The sequence below is a fragment of the Siphateles boraxobius genome, unplaced genomic scaffold, assembly GCF_051911475.1.
Source record: "Siphateles boraxobius isolate OS27281-9 unplaced genomic scaffold, OSU_SipBor_1 29, whole genome shotgun sequence".
In the NCBI taxonomy this organism is placed as follows: Eukaryota; Metazoa; Chordata; class Actinopteri; order Cypriniformes; family Leuciscidae; genus Siphateles; species Siphateles boraxobius.
The window spans coordinates 7,254,170-7,275,328 of record NW_027508908.1 but is presented as its reverse complement, the minus strand read 5'-3'; the positions used below and the strand labels follow the sequence as shown (position 1 = coordinate 7,275,328).

The window sequence follows — 21,159 nt, the reverse complement described above, 5'->3', positions numbered from 1 at the left end:
ATTATGCACAACTTTGGGCTCCTGAAGATCCACCTTACAAAAAAAATTATGATGAACATTTTGCATATCAAGATGTCACTACATCTTTATTGGAGATCTATTGCAAATATCAAGCAATCAACATCTAACTAGTTAATGATGCATCTTAATGACAAATCTTTTTGAAAAGATTGTCATGAATTATTCATGCTTAAATGTTAATTAAACTGCAGCAATATCAGCACATTATTTACCAGCACTGTAAGATACTCAGAGGCTTACACTGTAAAGCAGTGTTATACCAATATTCAAACAAAAGTGAATATCCTTGATAAAAAATAATCTATAATAAAAGGAGCAATTCCACAGGGGTCCTTACACCATTGGTGCTCGGGCCTTAAGTAGCAGAATATAAACCACACTGATTACTCCCATATAGTATTACAGTATAACTGCATAATATGTTCACCTGCATGCAGTACAAGTAGATGTGCTTGGTTGAGTGTTAAAACACACTAAACCATTATAATCAACAAAATATTGTACCATATGAATTCTAACCATATCAGAATTCTAAATGTACACAAGTACAAATATGTGAAAATGTCCTCAATGAGTCCAAGACTACTGCAATGTCACATCATGAGCAAGTACATACTGATTATCTGTCTTTCAAACTTCAAGAATAGTCTGTAAAGAAATCAGTACAATTACCACATTATTTTGTTCGGGCTTAATTTTGCATGCAGATATTATCACAGACAATACTACAAAGCCCTTAATAATAGTAAAAGACCAGTACATTCGTGCAGTTTTTCATGTTTACCATTAGAGATTTAAGACTAAGTTAGATGTAGTTAGTTTCAGAAGTTGAAGAGGTCCTGCATCTCATGATACTATGGAAAACATCTCTCAATGTATGATTTGGAAAGATGTATCTTTGAATTCCTTGAATGTGTATAAAGGCAGAGATGTGTGTACGGGGATACCACAAATCCAGAACATAGAAACAAGACGTGTATACAGACAGAGTCCATTTTATGAAGGACGAGACTCAGGGCTTCCAGAGTTTGAGTAGGCCATCCTCGCTGTATGTGGCGATGAGATTCTGATGGGGGTGGTGAGTTATGCCAATCACATCTTTTTCATGTACCTGTGTAAAGGATGTACAAGGAAGAACTTTAATTTAAAGCAGATTTCAATTTTATTTACGATTCAGATTTACTATGATAACTCCAACTGGTCTTAATTAGAGTTGCAGCATTATTCAAATGTTTTAATTAGAAGTTCAGCATCTTTACTGATTTCTAACCATGAAGCCAGGCATTAGAAAAGCAAATTTATTCTTTTAAAAAGTGAAGCTTGAGAAAAAGGAATGACACCCAAAAACAAACCCAGATAGAAACATAGTGTTGGCCTAGATCCGGGCCACATCTGGTACATGTGGATTTTAGATGTGGGCCAGATCTGGGCAGACACTATGGTGCTGTCTGGGAAACCAAGCACAAAATAAAACAAAAACATAAAAATGAAACATGTAATGATGTCATGAATTAATCATCAAAAAATAATGATTGATTGATTTCTTTAAAAAACAAAAACAAAATCCTCAAAGAGACTTCCCTAAAATAAACATTATCTCCAAAGAGACTTATCAAAAACGATCAAAGAAATCCAGGAGATAAACCACAAATGGGGGAAATAAAAAGTAAAGCTTGGGCAAAGGAGCAACACCCAAAAACAAAACATTCTCATTAAAGAGACTATAAAGATCATCAAAGAGAATTTTCATTTCTCATTCAGATTTAATATATATCTCCGACTGGTCTAATATACATCAAACTTCACCAAACTGAAATAGATCTCGTGGATATGCAGCATGTGCTGTGAGGGCGGACGGTACCGTTAGGGTTCTCTCTAGCTTGCCAGTGATAGTGCTGAAGCAGTACAGCACATAGTCCTCTCCCACGCAATAAATCCACTCTCCACGTGGAGACAACGTGCAGCAAACAAAGTCTCCCCCCCTTCTCACGCCTGAACAGAAACTCCTCATCACCTGGGAAAGAAAGGGGAGGGGGGCAACAGAGTCAGTGAGTGCAACCCAGACGAAAAAGGTAAAGGCACGCTTCAGAGAGTACCAAAAAGCGTGCAAGAGTGAGTCATCAAGCACATCAAGAAAAGAGTGGGTGAGGCGGCTGAAGAAGGGTACGCCTTATACGCCATCAAACAGTCTGAATATTAAGTGCTTAGCGATTTTTTAGCAAATCTCACATTCAGCAATAGAAGTTTGCTGTTTTTTTTTTTACTTCTGCTCAACATGGTATACATTTGTGCTGCCTTAATACTGCTGGTAAAATAGAAACCAGTTACTATAATTTTTTTACTCCAGTGTGATTATTATTAAAATAACCGTGGTATATATATTTAGCATGAAGAGTACCTTTCTTTCAATTTGTGATCATATGCTGGTCAAATTTTGTTCTCACCTGGCCATGAATGTTTGTAACAACCACTGTGTTGGTCCTATTACACACCACAAAGTGCTCCGGAGTCTTTGGGACAAGCACAACATTGTTAACAGTGATATCTGTACCCTCAGGAATTTCAGGGGTTTTTATTGTGTGGCTGCAATCCATTGTCTTCATGTTCCAGACCTGGACAAAAAAAAGAGAACTAAACTTGGAAATCCACACAAATTAATATAAATATATAAATCAAAAATGCATTTAGTTGTGGTTCGACACAGTATGAACACCTACCTTGACCATGCCATCTGCCGATGCGCTAATGACATGCTGGCCATCGTGCGAGAAGATGACCTCATTTACATGAGACGTATGGCCTCTAAACTCCTTCAGTGTCTTTCCTGATTTCAAAGCATGAAGCCTGATTAAACAAATCCAGGAGTTAGAAATGAAACCACAATACACAAATTCAACTTATCTCTTTAAAAAAGCAAAATACAACAAAACAAGTTATGAATCATGAATCAGTCATTATCAGAGATTTATTTCACACAAAACAAAACACAAAATACAACTAAACAAAAACAAAACACTTTATGATTTCATCAATCAATCGTTTACCATCAAAGAGATTTTTTAAATCTTACATCAAAGTCACAGAAGACAGAACTTTTGTCTGCCACCTACAATCAACTTTACAATCCAAAAATTCGACTTATTCATTTTACAAAATGAAGCTTAAGCAAAGGACTAACCAAACAAAAAGTTGTGATGTCGGCAATTAATCATTTTCATCAAATAGGCTTTTCAAGATCAAAGATAATTTTATTTTAAAAGCATACATCAAGGTCATACTAAAACGCAGCAAAACACAACCTTTGCCTGCAGCTTACAACGTGATTTTATTATCTTTACTGAAAAATTCTCTCCTCTCGTGCGCATGAAATTCCACCCACATGCGCCATGAGAGTCTAGCACTGACGCCCAGCCGCAGAATACTGCAGTCAGGACTGAGTGAGAAAGAGAAAGAGAGGGAGAGACATTCGCTCTAGGCATGTGATGTTGAATGTTCAATTTTCGTGATGACTCGAAAGACCTTGATTCATAACATTTTCTTCCACCCCATCGCTTACGGTCAACAAAAAAGAACAAAACAAAATTCGGCATGTTTATTGAAATTTGTCAGTGCACTTACCAACCCCCTAAAAATGTACCTATACTTTCCTATAAAGATTTCCAAACATATACAATAACCGAACCAAAAATGACCAATGACAAAGATCTTTACCAATGACACAAATCATCTTTAACGCCAGGCATTCACGTGTTTCCCTCACACACTACCGACAGCATAAATCCAATCCATTGCAAAGGGGGAGGGGCTAGTATTTATCAATAAGGGGCCAATAGCAGAGCAGCTTGCCATTTCACCCCCCTCCCGTTCCCTTTCCAGCGAAGGAGCTGGAATGACAAAACGTCTGCCTCTGTCAGCCGCTGTTTGGGCTGAGCAAGGAACAGAAACACATTATCTGCGCATGCTCCCTCTCTCACGCACGTGGCCAATCATGGTCCTTTCCACCCACATGCACCATGAGAGCTTAGAACTGACACTCAGCCGTAGAAGGTACTGCAGTCTGTTCTGCGAGAGTCTAGGCATGTGACGGAATATTCCTAATGATGTTTAACACCCAGACCACGAATTCAAATTTTCTCCTCCTCCCCCACCTTCTCGGTCTACAAAGTATCCGTGGCAAAACATTTGACTAAGGTAGCCTACTGTTCCTTGTTATTGCAACAATTATTACACCAATTATAAAATAATAAGATGAGTGAAACGATGCAAAAAGTCCGATTTTGCTAAGCAAGGCTTTTTGAAATTCAGACATATAATAGCATGTTAAACCTGATGATCTGGTCAAAGGAGCCGCTTAATAGTTGACTGCTGTCCTTGTTGAAGCAGACACAGGTGACTGCTTTGCTGTGGGCTTGTTCTAATCTATTCAGACATGTTCCATTCAGAATTCTCCAAACCTGGAATAACAAAATGACACATCTTATCACTTAACGGACTGAATGGAGATAAGTAAATTCCATTGAACTAATGGTGTGCAATGAGATCAAATTGGGAACATCGTCATTCAATGAAGGTTTTAAATCATACTTTTTAGCTCTGTGCTCTATGAAATACTGATTTAAAATCACATCCAAACAAAATAGTGATGAAATAATAATGAAAGATCAGCTACTCTGCTTTTTGAGCATGTTACTAAGGGACTGCAGTCACAATTATAATCAGATGCAGTGTGATTAAAAGACTAAATATATGGTTAGAGGGTTTCATTTACGTTTGCCTTCAGACCTACTGCACCCTGGGATTGAGATCTTACAATAATCTTGAAAAGCCTCAATATTCACTTCCATTCAAATGTTGTGATTGGTAAAATCGGTAAGTCTCTTATGCTCACCAAGACTGCATTTGGTTGATCTAAAATACAGTTAAAACAGTAATATTGTGATATATTATTATAATTTAAAATTACTCTTTTCTAGAGTTACTTTAAATTTATTACTCAAAATGATAACGACAGTTTGTGAAAGTAAACCAAGCATGTAGGTTGACTATCTTTCACTTCTCTACACATTGCCTTATATCAACAGCAAATACTTGTGAAGTCTGACATTTTGGTGCTGTTTCTAATGGACAAATACTAGAGATTTTGAAACACAATAGAATACAAGTGAAAATGTTGATCGGTGATGAGCAAGGTCCATACCTGTATCATTCCATCCTGAGCTCCAGAGGCGATCATGTCGGAGTCATGACTTACTGCCAAGCACAGCACAGCCTCATCCATCACCATGAAATTATCCTGAGCTTGGTACTTCAGATCCTACTCACACAAGAAACAAATACAGACAGGCAAACCATCACACATAAACGTATAAAATACATTGAGGTTTTAACCACAGTCTAATGGAAAATACACCCACACGATGGGTTTCCTGAGATAGTATGGATACTTTCTTATGTCTACTAGAAAAAAGAACCACCATCACAACACACTGTTTCAAACAGCCGGAAAACCACTGTTCTGAGTCTCATACTGTACACTCAAATTCCCCAGAAGTGGTGGAAGTCCATGTCTGAGAACTGGGCAGGATTTATTTTCGGCCCCAACTGCTTCAACTCAACCTAATAGAAGTCATAGAGTGTTGGGGTGACCCATATTCTATACCTCTGAGGTTTTAGTCAAAACCAAGGCTGTCCCGACATTAAAATTAAGCCACACTTAATGTGAGAACTTGTTTTTTGCTCCCACAAAACAGGTCTAGGACAGCAAACGTAAGATGCCTCTACCATGCATCAAGGAGATGATGTTCTTGAGCTGTGTGGTTGGGAAGATCAGGCTACAAGAATATAGACTTGAAGTTTATTTTTTGTAAATATACACTCTTAAAAATAAAAGTTCCAAAATAGGGGTTTCACAGCAGAAGAACCATTTTTGGTTTCCCATAGAACTTTTTAGTGAAAAGTGATGGTTCGGTGAACGGTGATGGTTCCATGAAGAACCTTTAACATCTATGGAAGCTTTTTTATTGCACAAAAAGTTCTTTATAGTGGAAAAAAGTTCTTTAGATCATTAAAATTCTAAAGTAACATGACATGAAGGCCAATATACTCGATTTTTTTCCTTTGCATTTAACCCATCCAAGGAGTCTCATTAGGAGAAGTAAACACACACACACACACACACATTGCAAACCGTGGACACACACCTGGAGCAGTGGGCAACTATTTTGCCTACCTGCAACCTTCATGTAACCAGTCTGACTAACCATTAGGCCATGACTGTTAAATGTACCTCAGTCTATGAAAAAAATGGTTCTTTTTAAGAACCGTTTACAGAAAGGTTCTTTGGAGAACCTAAAATGGATCTTCTATTGAATCACTGCAAAAAAAAAAAACCTTTTGGAACCTTTATTTTTAAGTGTGTAAAAAACCTTTAGTGCATTTGAAGAGGGCATTGATGCCAATAAAGAATCTTTGCTTTTAAGAGTGCATAATTACTATTAGTTTACAAAACAATCTAGTCAACATACTGCATATTTGTCAGAGAATCTTGGATGAACCTGCTGGAAAGACGACCATCTCTGCTACACTCTACAAAATCAAGTATGGTACAGTTACTAAATGAAGTAACTCATTAAAAGTCCAATGAAAGTCAACTTGAAGTTTTGTTACAGAACTTAAAGCGTTTTACTGTCCATTTACAACAAATCATTTAGTAAAGTTAACAACTTTTATAGCTTCTATTATTCTTATGATGATAACCAATTCAATTTTCTCTCCCAATCCTCTGAAGACCAGTTACAATGCCCTCACAAATCATTTGTCTGGCAAGCATTTCTCCATGGATGAATGTCCATCATCTTAAGCTGAATATATTGAAAGCTGTTGTGCAGCTGTTCGTCCCTGCCAAGAACTACCCTAGCCAATGCCTTGTCATTTCAATATACAACTCAATGAGTTCATCCCCACAGAATGCCAAAAACCTTAGCGTCACTCTGGACAAAGACTAACCACAGTCAAGACATGATTCCTCCTGCAAAACATCTGCAGAGTTGTACTTCTCACCAGAGAAGCTATTGAGATTCAAGCTGAGGCTCTCATATGCTCTTGTCTTGACTCTTCACACCTGACTCACCCCACAGAGCATTTAAAGTTACATTTCACACTACAGATTGTTTCAAAGCAGCTTCACATTAGTGAACAGGAACATAACAGTGTTAAAGGGATAGTTCGCCCAAAAATGAAAATTCTGTCATAATTTACTCACCCTCAATTGTTTAGAACCTTTAGAATTTCTTTCTTCTGCTGAACACGAAAGAAGATATTTTGAAGTTAACCAAACAGTTGATGGACCCCACTGACTTCCATAGTACGGGGAAAAAAAATACTATGGAAGGCAATGGGGTCCATCAACTGTTTGGATACCAGTTTGGTTACCATACAGGTTTGGAACAACTTTAGAGTGAGTATATGACAGAATTAAAATTTTTGGGTGAACTATCCCTTTAATGTTGTAAAATTCATCAGTTTCAGCTGTAAAGCTGACAATTGTCTCATTATTCAGCTCAATTTAGTTCAATATTGATTCAGTTCAGTTCAATAACTACGTAAATGTTGCCAAGTTTTTGCATAGTCATTAACCTGTTTAAATGTTGTTCTCATTCAATAGTGTCAGTGCAGTTAAATATATATAAAATATATATTTTTTTTTAATTATGGGCAATATAACTTATTTGATGGCCAGTATATAATTACTCACCTTCCGAATTTTACCAGTGGTGAAGTTCCAGACTTCAATGAAACCATCAACAGATCCAGTTATCAAATACTGTCCATCAGGAGAGAATCGAGCGCACTCTACATGGGATTTTCGCCCGAACTGTATCATACATGTACACACATGCACAAACAGAAAATGGAAAACATTAAAATAAAAGAACATATCTTTGTATTTTTAATAAGCGCTTTTTGCTATAAATATTGTTCCAGATTTAGGATTACATTAACATATTAAGTAAACATTAACTTCGACTGCCCTAAAAATGCATTTTGTAATATTTGGATAATTTTCTGCGGTCATCTCAGCATCCCTTTTTGTGACCCCCCGGGGATCATTGGACCAGCTAAACTTTTGTACACCACGACCTCTCTCGCAAGCCTCTCTTGGCTATGAGGCTAGAAAGAAATTACGTAATGATATAACACTGATCACACCTTTATGAGGCGACTGAGCTGAGTAGGGAAGCGCTCTTCCTCCAAGTCCTTCAACGCACCTTTGCCCCGGAACAGTTCCAATGACATACCTGGAGGTAAGAGACCCTGGTGCTGCTGCCACTTCAGAGACTTAGAAAAGACAAAGTGAAGGAAACAGAGAAAAAGACCAGTCATGAAGTTGAAAAAGAAAAACAAAACAGGTATTAGAGCTCCAATAATAGAGACGGTATAGAATATACACAATTCTTGAACAGTGCGAATATACATATACACCGTAATATTAGAGATTCGACTGCACTGAAACTACTGAATCAGAACAGAACTGAACTGAGCAGGACGATGTGAATTCACATTAACATGTGAATAGCTGCTTTATAGCTGAATCAACACTAAACTGACTTAATCTGAAAAATGACACTATTGAATTTTTTAGATCAGATTTACAGAATAATTAGAATTTGTCTAATATCTGAAGATGTTAACATCACTGATTCTGTTATTTTCCTGTTCATTACTGTGGAACAAGAAAATGTTGCTAACGTTCCCATTAAGTTATCAAAATGTAATTTCTTAATGTTCTCTGAACGTTTAAAATTTTCATTTTATTTTTTAAAAAAAATTCTTGGTAATGCGAACGTTGGGGGAAAATTTCATCTTATCATTTTGCAAACATTATGGGAACATAACTTCTCTGAACATTCTATAACAAGTAGTAACATTTAAAAAATGTAAACTAAAACATTTAATTAAAAAAAACGTTCAATGAACGATGTATAAATAATGTTTTTATTTTAACATGATTTAAGACCAGATAACTGAGAGCAAATGTTTCATTAACATTACCGGAAGAACATTTGTTCATAACTTCGAGAGAACCTTGTGGAAAAAGTTCTGATAATGTTCTCTGTTAGTTTGGAAAGCTGTTTTGAAACTATCTACATATATAAAGTGCTATTTAAATTAAGGTGACTTGACTTGTAAATATGCTTATCACATGAAAACTAGAGGGATTTTTCTTTCTTACCAGCATTGCTAACGACCCAAACTGCCTTAGTGCTTTGGTCTCCTGTAACCTGTATAGAGCCCCCTCACATATACGGCCCTATAAAAAATATATATATATATGTGATAAATGCAGTACAACAGGTACAACTGATAAATAGAATGCAACAGGTTAGGAAAAACATACATAAAAGCAAGCAAACCTGGCCCAGAAGCCCCATGAGACGAGACGGTGGCACCAAACAGACCTCTCCTGCAAAAGCTTGAGCGATAGCCAGTCTGCGCTTCTCTTTACTGCTGCCCACTGGATATGCCTGTAGGCGAGACAAAAAAGAGTGAATCATCATTTAACCCACCGTATTTTTAATGTAAGAGTGGCTGCGTCCATTTCTAACTAGAATGTGTGAGGCTTCCGGCGTCATCCATTTTCAGCTATTTTAGCTGTAAAAAACAGCCTGTTATGCTGCTTGATGTTGCAAACTTTAACTTTGCAAACAACAGGATGATTTCTTTTGCAAACATTAGATGACACTGAAGACTGGAGTAATTATGCTGAAATTTCAGCTTTGCATCACAGAATTAAAGTATATTCAAATAGAGAACTAATACTTTAAATTGTAATAATATTTCACAATGATGCTGTTTTTTTCTTTATTTTTGATTAAATAAATTCAGGCTAGTTGAGCATAAGAGACTTCTTTCAAAAACATTAAAAATAGTAATGCTTCCAAACTTTTGACCGGTACTGTATATAATTATTAACAGATAAAAGTATATATATATTTTACAACTGTAAGTTACAACAGTAATGTATTACATTTATTGTTATAATTATTTAAAACAAGAACAATAATAAGCCTTGTATATTAGCAACCCTATATATACATAATTTTACAATACTTACTACAAAAATATGAAATATTTTAGCATGCAAATGTAACGTTGACTTAACTTAGAAATCTCAGGTGGTACTTTAAACAAATATTTTACGTCTAAGGGGTTTGAATGACAAAAAAGTTTGGGATAACCTGGACTAAAATGTAAATTACCGATATTAAATTTTGAGTCCTTTATAATATCTAAAATCTCATCAGAACCATTAATCCAATTATTGAATGATACAATTTACAAAATCAGCCTTAAACGCTTACCTTTTGTGAGTCGAAGTATGGCTCTGTGAGAAGGTTCTCCATGTGTGAGTAACGCTCAGGTTGAGTGTGCTTAAGCATGATCATGGGATCAGTTTGCTTCAGTAAGCACCGGGCTGCTCCCAGTTCACCCAACTCGATCAACTCCAGCACAATCTACACATACAACAACAGAACCTATCCAGTCCTTGCCCAGTTAAAACAGAGATATGAACAGCAACCAGACACCTGACACCAATGTATCAACTATAGACAAACTTCTAACTTTAAAAATGAAAATGCTGCCATCACTTACTCACCCTCAAGTTGTTCCAAACCTGTATGAGTTTCTTTCTACTGTTGAACACAAAAGATATTTTGAAGAATGTTGATAACCAGAAAATTGATGGTAGCCCTTGCCTTCCATAGTATTTTTTTTTCCTACTATGGAAGTCAGTGGCTCCCGTCAACTGATAACAAACATTTTTTTTAAATATCTTCTTTTGTGTTCAAGAGAATAAAGAAACTCATACATGTTTGGAACAACTTAAAGTTGAGTAAATGATGATAATAGAATGTTCATCTTTTGGACTATCCCTTCAAGCAAGCAAATGTTTCAAATTAATGTAGAGTAGGCGTCTGCCTAAAGAATTGCTGCACTTTATTGAACATTATTTAGTGCCATGTAAATTGCATATATCTATTTGCATGCTGTATTTGCCATTTTTATAAACGAACAATAATTGTTAGGTTTGCCATTTCTGATTTGGCTACAGGTTTTCCTTGAAAGTGAAAAGTGACTTACCTGTTCGTACAAGTCAATGAGCAGCTTGTCAGGAAGTTTCAGATACTGGATTGCGAGCAACACTATATCCCAGTGACCGTTGTTGATATCGGAGATGAAGCTGTCGATGCTGTCGACCGTGTGGAGCGAGACGGTCGTCTCCTCTTGAAGCGTCTCCAGAGTGCGGTGCAAATTATTTTCCTTCAGATATTGCATGATCAAGCGAATCACGCTGCAAAAAAGTGACGTTAATATACGAGGTGTCACATTTATAACCGAACTTTACCCAAATAAACTTAATCCAAATAAACAGGTCTATCTCTAATGTGAAAATGCAGCGTTAAATCGACATTACTTTTATAGCTGTTGTGTTGTAAGAAAAACAGTTATAGCAGGCTGATGTTGACTGGTAGCGATTATAATTAGCTAATAAATTATCCTCGAAACTTTTGTCTAGCGCAGCGGCTGATGACTGCAGGTACAGTGTATCGCTACGAAATTAACACACAGATAGCCCACATAGGTAAAAAAAAAAATCTATATCTATTTTGTGTTATAACAAATCAAAATCAGACGCTTCGTTAAGTTGATAATTTCTACTGTTTTTGTTTATCTGGAACCAAGTTGTTTATGTTGGAATCCCATTCATTCGATTAGAAGTGAATAACGGTTTACTTACTCTGCGGATTCCACTTCGAGGTCCATGGTCGTCGATAAGTCGCTGTCTAGATAGAATGTGCCAGTATTTTTCTCCAGCGCTGCGCTATGTTGTGTTGGTCCTCAGCCACGTGAACACCGTGTGGCCGTCACCGCCCATTACACGTGCTGTTGTATTTATTGCTCACGCGTCTGAAATCACAGAAATCTCTCACAAATTGTTGCGGATTTTTGGGAGGGCGGATTACTGACGCGTGTGGAGGAAATAATGGGGGGGAAAAAACCCCAAGCCGCTCTCAGGTGCTGAGAGATCTTGCGGGCAGATGGTGCACCAAAGCCATACAGCTAATGTAGACTATTATAAGCAGCACAATGAGTATCGTGAATCAATCATCATTTACAAGGAACTAATACGTATTAAAGCTAATCATCTTGTATGAAATATATAGCATTGGTTTAGCACTCGAGTAGCCTAATTGTCATCATCCAGTCTGGCAATGGAATAGCTATACAAGAATCTATTTAGAATACAGAACACATCACAGGTTTCGCAAAGCAGTATTGGGTCTGTTATGGCACGCGTTATTAATATTTATAGCCTACTAGTAGCCAACATGTTTTTCAATTACTACTAATTAAATAGTGACAACTGTCTTTTTCAGTCTCACTAACTATTCATTTGATACTAATTGTGGCTATCATCTATTCAATTAGTAAGTGGTACCAATTATTTAGCTTGACATTGCATTCACTAGGGAACTGTGGTTTAGATAACCACTCGCTTTCAACAAAAACAAAAACAAAACACTTTAGGTATTCAAAAAAACAAGTAAAGCCGCAACACTATCTGTCTGTTACTATAGGCACCAAGAATTGTAATTCTTGTGAGAAATGAAAAGTCGGTCTCCGAACTAGTCACCCACAGCATTCAGTGGTAAAACAAAAACAGTTATTTGTTACTACTGTTAATGTACAATATTACATTTTAAATGGCTGGCCATGTTTCTAGAGCCCACATGTTAGAATTATTTTGCTGCCCCCCTCTGAGCACACATGAGCTCTGTTGGACAGTGACGAAAAGGTATAAGATATTTAACATTTACTTTAGTTTGTGGACATTTAGGCGAAACTATGACTATCATTTTCCACTGTTATTGCCCCGATAAAAGGTGCTACACGCAACCTTGAATCTTCAACGAAGTTCTGCATCATGGCCAAATTTACCCACTGACCTCCGTCCATCATCATGGCCTCCTAATCATCCCCATATACTGACTGGCTTCATCACTCTTGTCTTCTCTCCACCAATAAGCTGGTGTGTGTGGTGGGCATTCTGGCACAATATGGCTGCGGTGGCATCATCCAGGTGGATGTGAAATAATAATGGTGGTGGTTGAGGAGATTTCCCTCCATATGTAAAGTGATTCGAGTACCAAGAAAAGCACTATATAAAAGTAATAATTATTTATAAATAATGAACATACTTAACATGGGATACCATGAAAAAAAGGTTTTCAAGTATAATGGCTTAAAGATCAATTCTTCAAGAGCATTTCAGAGGTAGAGCATTATAACAAAAACATAAATTGAGATGAGCATAAAACATTACATTCATGAAACCACCAATAATGGAATGAGCATTTAAGAAGATTCTACTTAAGGTTTCAGTTTGAAAACAGCAGCTTTCTTTTCCCCCATTTATTTGGGTCCTCTATGTTAGATCTGAATTTTAAGAATTATGCTTAATGTAAAATTACTGTAGTTATAATGTGTTGATACTATACTGGCATCTTGATCACCAAACCGTAATTGCATTTCTTACAAGTTAGTGTTGCAAAATAAATGTAGAGCCTTGATAAATGTACAGTCAAGATAAAATAGACCAATCATAAAATTCAACTCAGAAACATAAGGAGCAATCAAGAACCAAGACAACAAATAGAAAGTTCAACAAAATGATGCTTTATTTGTGAGGTACATGTCTCACTTCTGGCTTGACTCTGACTTGGATGTGGAGGCTCTCAGTGAGGAGAGACGACGTCTCTTAGCAATCTGTTCTTGACGTTTCTCTTTGGCCTCCTACAAAAAAAAAAAAAAAAAAAAACACACATTCAGCTTTACACAACATACCTTTCATTTACACTGTTTGTGCTTAACACTTTTACAACACTTCAGCGATGAAGATTCAATCCATGCATTTCTTTTTTGTACAAATACATGAATGAATTCATTCATGCACATAGGTTAAATTGTAGGAAAGTACCATCAATTAAACTTTTAGCTAAAAATTAAAGTATGTACCTTATTCCTCTTGGCCAGCAGTTTGGTGTAATCCGCGGCCTCCTCCTTGTTCTTCAGTGTGCGCTGCTTCTTGAGAGCAATGCGTCTGCGCTTGTGCTGCAGCACACGGGGCGTAACCAGGCGCTGAATCTTAGGGGCCTTAGTCCTGGGTTTCTTGCCTATCAGAAAGAGCATGATCAATCCATGAGTCTCTGGACATTTTAAATCCTTCTGGGGCATCGGTTCCAGTAACAAACTAGAACCAGGCAGGCTAAGCTAACGGAAGTGACATTCAAATTAAGACAAGTCTTTTTCGACAGTACAAACAGCAGAAAATTTCCACCACATTAAAGATCTGGGTGGAAATGTATTGTAAGTAAAACATATCAAAAAGCATATACTTCCAAACATCCGTCACTCTAGAACTTTTCCCTCCAGCTAATGTCTTTTAACTTTGACAAAGTCCCAGTGAAAACAACTTAAATGAACTTGGAGACCTTTTAATGCATTTAAACAGGCAAATCAGTCCGCACAGAGAACCTTTCCAGATTCACTAAACAGTGCACTGCATGAAGTTTGACAGAGCTTTGCAGTACAACCAGCCATTATTATAATCAGGTTGTTATCCGTTTAGCAGCTCCACTGTTACTGTTGGCACCACACTGTCCCCCCTTATAAGCTACTGAAAAGGCAAAAAGGGTCTGCTAGTGCCGCAAATTTAAACCATCCATATTTTGTTTAAAAAATAATAAAAATGGATCTTTAGGCAACCAATAACATGACTATTGTGACCTAATGATCAAGATATGCTAAAATGATCACTTCATGAAATGTTCACTTAATACATGACGAAAAATACAAAGCATTAGTAGTCATACCTTCTTTAGTGAGGGGTCTCCTGACCACATACTGCCTGACATCATCCTCTTTGGACAGGTTAAAGAGCTTGCGGATTCTGCTAGCTCTCTTGGGTCCCAGACGGCGAGGGACAGTGCTATCAGTCAGCCCAGGAATGTCCTTCTCACCTGAAGGAAAAACTATCGATTAGATACTATGGACATGCATACCAGATCGCTGCTCCCATTTACAAATGAGCTATGCATTGAGGAGAAAGCTTGTTAAATATGCACATCAACTTTTTTAAATAGTTGCCTATTGTATTCATTTCAATAATTTTGACAGAGCTTTGCAGTACAACCAGCCACTAAAAACATGATCAGGTTGTTATCCGTTTAGCAGCTCCACTGTTACTGTTGGCACCACACTGTCCCCCCTTATAAGCTACTGAATAGGCAAAAAGGGTCTGCTAGTGCCGCAAAATATTAAAATCATGCATAACATTTTCTCATTAAGATTTAATTATTCTTTGAATAATGAGTAAAATTATACTATTGATAGAACGGCTCTTAAGACAAAGCAGATCCACAGCTGTGTACAATCTGAATAACATCCCATATTTACATTATAGCTTACTTTTAGCTGTACTCACCCTTCCTGACAATGACCAAGTTCAGAACACTAAGGTTGGCGTCGACGATGCAGCCCCTGACAGACTTGCGTTTACGCTCACCAGTACGGCGAGGGCGGTAACAGGAGTGACCCTTGCTGAGGAGGAGACGCACACGTCCATGGGTCAGCACACCCTGCTTCATGGGGAAGCCCTGTTTGTCATTGCCTCCGCTGATGCGCACAACATAGCCCTACAACACAAATGAACATGGTTGTGCCAATGTTAACACCAGTTTGAAGTAGTCACATGTGCAGCAGTTTAACAACAGTTTGTTTTATACAGCCTACACATTGAGGATAAGCCAACCATAAAGTCCACTAAAAGGAATAGTTAATCCAAAAATAAATTCTTATTATTTACTCTTCCTCAAGTTATTACAAACCTGTATGAATTTCCCTTCTGCCGAACACAAAAGTTGATATTTATAAGAATATCGGAAACCAAACAGATGGGCAATGGGGTCCATCAACTGCTTGGTTAACCATATCCTTCAAATATCTTGTGTTCAGCAGAAGAAAGAAATTCATACAGGTTTGGAACATCTTGAAGGTGAGTGAATTACCATTTTCATTTTCAGGTGAACTATCCCTTCAAGGTTGGAACACACTACCCAACTTTTACCCCTGTTTGCACTCCGGAAGTCATAGCTAGTTTGCAGATTTTGGGAAATCGGAGTTGACTAATTTCACAGAAAATTGTGATGTGTATGATGGGCACATACTATGTTTAAGGTTTAAACTATGATTCCATTTAATATGATGACATTTAACATGTTTGATGTTTTGAGCAGATTTTCCAGGCTGGAGTACACATTTTTTTCCAGACTTGCTGTCTGGACAAGTCGATGGTAGCTGCCAAAAATCAGAGCAAGTCTACAGATTTTGGGCAGTCCAAGTTAACATTTCACACAAAAAAAATCATGTAATTTGTGCACAGAATCAACATCTAATTTGAATGAATTTAAAGACTTTCATGCATTTAAACAGGCAAACGTGTCCGAACACATGCAGAGAAACTTTCCAGATTCAATAACAGTGCACTGAATTAAGTTTGACAGAGCTTTGCAGTACAACAAGCCAATTAATATGATCAGGTTGTTATCCGTTTAGCAGCTCCTCTGTTGCTGTTGGCACCACACTGTCCCCCCTTTGCAGCTACTGACCAGCCAAAAGGGTCTGCAGGTGCCACAAATTTAAGTCATCCATACAATATTTCTAAGCTTCAGACTACAATTCCATCCAGAAAGCAACTTGCACTGACATCTTTAAATATATCAGTACCATTGTTTTGTCTCAAGATTCACACCAGTAATGTTTTTTTCTAAAGCACGTTTAAAAAGTAGGATGCACCGATATGAAACTTTTGGCCGATGTCGATAACTCTTTATATTTGAAAGCCGATAACCTACATATTGGCCGATTACTCCAAATTTCTTTAATTTAAGAGTCTGATGACAAAAACCTTACCATTAAAAGTGTCCTTAGCACACAATTATAATGTTCTCATTATAATTTCATGTAGCCTATTCATAGATGCCACCTATGTCACTACCAAATAGAACGCCGCCATATTTACGACCAATCTTTACGACCCGGTATGGCCGCCCAAAGTTCCCATTTGAAAGAGTGAGACAGAGATACCTGGAGAAAATTTTAGGCTCCGATCCTTATTTCCTTTTGTCCATTATTATCTGCCCCAGACTTGCCTTCCATGATATATATATATATATTTTTTTTTTTGTGCATTACCCCTCCCCATACAGGGTGGATCGCTTGAAGGCTTTCAAGAGTACCGATGCATATCAATATGCTGTGGCTGGACGGGTAAAAGACGTAAAATTGCGGCACCTGCCCACCAAGGATTTATATTTAATCATGTGAAATGTAGGTATTATAAAAAAAATAAAAATAAAATGTATGATTTTGGTGGTAGTTTGCTCTGACTAGGTAGCGAGTTGTTAGCTAGCTAGTGGCTAACAGCTGGTAGCTTGCCGGCTGTTAGCCACGGCTCACGACTAGCTGTCATTAATCTAGATTAGGCCTGTCGCGATAGTCAATAAATAAATCGCACTATTAAAAAAATGAGCTCGATAATTTTTCCGGCTACGATAATTGCCATTTGCATGCTTGTTTTCCTCGTGTCTCTCTCTCTACCAAAGAGACTGGATGACAACTCTGTTTACAGGGTATCTGCACACTTTTTAAAGTCAAATTTAAGGCTTTTTAAGACCTGAAGAAATAAAAATTAATACCTTACATTAGGGGTGCGCAATATTGACAAAGATATGTCTCAATATTTTCAAAGTTTTGTTGATAATTAGATGATACATATATTGTGTTTTTGTGCTGGTGCCATAGCTGGTTTAGGCCTGTTGCTGACAGCAGACTCACGAAGATATTCATATTTTTCATATTCTATGCAGTGGTCAGTTCACAGCAGTGAAAGAAATTAATTTTTTTTTATTAAAGGACAATATTTGCAACCCTTAAATTGAATTCCAGGGGCATTTTCACCCATATATTTTACTTAGAGGTATGCATCACCTTTTATGTCAAATTCTAACATTCAAATTAAATTATATTAGAATAATAACACAATACCACTGTTACCAGTTAAATTAAATCATTAAATCAAAATCCATCTTTGCAGTGCAGAGGAGACACAGAAGCAGCATCAGAACTGGCATTAATATATTTACACTACATTTACAATTCCATAAATAAAACTATGATATATTCAATTCTTAATTCAATTTTTAAATATGAACTGATTTCTAATTGTAATATTTTAATTACAGGGTACTTTAAATGTGAAACTAAACCCGCCAGTAGGTTGCGGCAAGTCACTGTCTCAGGGAGTCATTCATTCAACCGATTTGTTCAAACGGCTGATTCATTCAGGAAGTGCGTGATTGTTCATCGAATCCTTAAAATGATTCGTTCAAAACGCGGATTTCAGTCAAGAAATCATCGCTGTCTTTTACATTGAGACTCTGCTACGGTTTCATTTTGAAATTCTCGTCAGCGAAATAAAGGGAAATAAGGGAAATTGTTGACAATATTGTTTATAAAATGTAACAATGTTAATTTAACTGTTATATAAAATAAATATCATATTTGCTATTGTGCACGGGAAAACAGCCCTCTTGCTGATGTAATATTGTATGATAACAACATATGATATATAAAATACCAAAACTTTATACGTCTATTAGGGAACATGCCTATAACTGCACTGACACATCACGCAGTGAAAGCAAGCATGAGAGACAAATGCGATGTCAGCTCACAGTGCGCCCTCGTACATAGTTAACGTTAAAGTAAAACAATGATTACAATATCATAAAATACAATACACATCGCACACCAATACGCACATAAAGAATGAACTTACAATTGAACTGAAATTAACCAGCTTTCTTCTCCTCTCCTGCTGTTTCACGTGCAGGAGACAGATGTAGGCTAATGCTGGCGCGAATGACGCGAAATGTCACGTGAACGAGCAAATCCACAAAGAACGAATAATAAATTAAAAAGTACGCTAATTAGTTTTAATTTGGAAAACATTTAGATATGTCTAAGTCAAATTCCCATTGGAAATTTAAGACCTTTCATAAGTAAAAATAAGACTTTTTAAGGCCTTAAATTTTTAAAATCTAATTTAAGACTTTAAGACTTTTTAAGGACCCGCGGACACCCTGGTTTAAGACATAGCGGACATATTTAACGTGAATACTCTCCAAAACGGTCATTTAAACAATGTTGTGTGTATCTGTCCATTCAGACACGAAACAGAGCTCAATTCATTACTCGCGCGCTGTATAGGGGTCTATGGCTGCACGCTTCGGATGTGTGCCCAACTGCACAACATATTGCAGGCATTACTGAGACTGTCCGTCGTAAAGATGGCAGTGCAAAGCTACAGTGACGTCATGTGACCCAAACGAATATGACAGACTTGCGCTGCACATGTTGCACTTAACTGTATTTTTCTTTTTTAAAGTTATTCCAGTCGTATTTTAAGCAATTCAACGACAACATTAAAAATAAAAACGTCTCAAACGATACAGATATGGTGGCCGATATATTGTGCATCCCATTTTAAAAAGGCTACTTAAATGTCCTGATTTAAATAAGGCCTACTCCTGGCTTAATCTAAGCTGTCTGTAAAACCAGACCATTGGGTTTTAAAATCTGTTCATCATTACACAGTGTATTCCAGCGAGTCAAATGTACAGTCTTAAAGGGTTAGTTCACCCAAAAATTCTGTTATTAATTAGTCACCATCATTTCATTCCAAACCCATAAAACTGTCATTCATCTTCAGAACACAAATGAAGATTTTTGTATTGACATCTGAGAGCTTTCTGTCCCTCATTAAAAAAAAATATATTTATCCAAAATAAACTATTCAAAACATTCATAAAGAGATTGCAAAATAAGTCCAAGTGTTGAACAGACATTTTTGGTTCATATGATCAGATTTAAAATTAGGCTTTTATTCATAAATGTATATAAAAACATTTATCGGCGAACATACAGAGCACTCGATTATGGTAAAAGGAAGCTCAAGCATGAATAAACTGTCAGTTTGGGGTTTATAGACTTTCAATAGAGGTTCAGACAACTCTCAGGATTCATTTAAAATATCTTAATTTATGAACCGATAACCAACGAAATTATTATGGGTTTGAAAAGACACGAGGGTGAACTAATGTTAACCCTTTAATCGAGACTTTACCGGCCTGTAGTGTGAACCATCAACACGTGAAGCATTCAAATGCTGGAAATACACAATATAAACGATGTGATGAAACAAGTTCTGATAACTTACCTTCCACTCATCACCCAGAGAGTCTGCGACCACTTCTGTGGCCATGCGCTTCTCATAGAAGATCCTCAGTTTGCGCTCATCATCAACTTCTATCAGCTTCTGACAGCCAGTGGCGGGGAACGAGATATTGAGCTAGTTGGAAAAGTAAAGAGAGAATTACACTGTGTTCTGAGACTATACTTGGTAAATACCAACCAGGAATAATTACATTGTCTTGTACCAATTATCAAACATTACGAGGTATTCATCTGACACGTCTCTGCTAGCTAACGTTAGCCGCTAATGCTATGCTACCGAACAGCGAGTGTTAGTTTGACACTCAATACTAGGGTCCTAACGTTGAATTTAATAACAACATTGGCGACAACGATGGCTAATTACCCGCAACTTTAAAGCTTCCTCATTTATTCATTGCATGTCTATCCTGGTCGCTGCCATGTTGCCGCACTTCCACGGCCGTCCTCCAAATCTAACTAAATCAACGTCCATCCTTCATATTGTTTGAGCCCAACTCGATTCAGAAAAATACATCGGGTAGTTTTGAGACGGTATAACGCAACCCATTCTATATTTTGACCACACTGTGAATAACAAAACTTACAAAATAGCAATTTCAGTCCTCCTACCTTCATTATGGAGGACTTTCTCGCTTGGAGTCCACCACGGAAAAGAGACCGGATATCCGACTCGTAGTCTCACATAGACTTCCAGGTTATCGCGAGAGTATATTGTGTTTT

The 21,159-nt window shown here is 37.1% G+C and overlaps 2 protein-coding genes across 2 annotated transcripts; both read right to left on the bottom strand.

The window, feature by feature from the left end:
- Positions 1–58: 58 nt before the first annotated feature.
- Positions 59–12,309, bottom strand: smu1b (SMU1 DNA replication regulator and spliceosomal factor b). Its single transcript, XM_077246388.1, has 13 exons — positions 11,822–12,309; positions 11,164–11,374; positions 10,383–10,535; positions 9,435–9,545; positions 9,254–9,331; positions 8,230–8,358; positions 7,775–7,894; positions 5,219–5,335; positions 4,348–4,475; positions 2,739–2,865; positions 2,466–2,633; positions 1,883–2,035; positions 59–1,132 (listed from the first exon to the last, which is right to left on the bottom strand). Exons 1-13 carry the CDS (start codon positions 11,845–11,847, stop codon positions 1,034–1,036), a joined length of 1,620 nt encoding a protein of 539 aa, XP_077102503.1. The 5' UTR covers positions 11,848–12,309; the 3' UTR covers positions 59–1,033.
- A 1,431-nt stretch (positions 12,310–13,740) lies between these two features.
- Positions 13,741–21,159, bottom strand: rps6 (ribosomal protein S6). The gene is made up of 6 exons (XM_077246398.1): positions 21,049–21,159; positions 20,423–20,554; positions 15,569–15,779; positions 14,958–15,104; positions 14,101–14,258; positions 13,741–13,878 (listed from the first exon to the last, which is right to left on the bottom strand). The coding sequence occupies exons 1-6, from the start codon at positions 21,052–21,054 to the stop codon at positions 13,783–13,785; spliced, it is 750 nt and encodes a 249-aa protein (XP_077102513.1). The 5' UTR covers positions 21,055–21,159; the 3' UTR covers positions 13,741–13,782.

Bases quoted from the DNA above. Each gene is read 5' to 3' on its own strand.
- smu1b (XM_077246388.1), bottom strand. From the start codon at position 11,847: ATGGACCTCGAAGTGGAATCCGCAGA. The intron at 7,895-8,229 runs GTGTGATCAGTG...TGTATGATACAG, and splicing joins AGCTCAGTCGCCTCATAAAG to TTCGGGCGAAAATCCCATGT. The intron at 2,634-2,738 runs GTAGGTGTTCAT...TTTTTTGTCCAG, and splicing joins CGGCAGATGGCATGGTCAAG to GTCTGGAACATGAAGACAAT.
- rps6 (XM_077246398.1), bottom strand. The intron at 15,105-15,568 runs GTGAGTACAGCT...TTTTTCCTTCAG, and splicing joins CTTGGTCATTGTCAGGAAGG to GTGAGAAGGACATTCCTGGG. The intron at 13,879-14,100 runs GTACATACTTTA...TTTTTTTTGTAG, and splicing joins TGCTGGCCAAGAGGAATAAG to GAGGCCAAAGAGAAACGTCA.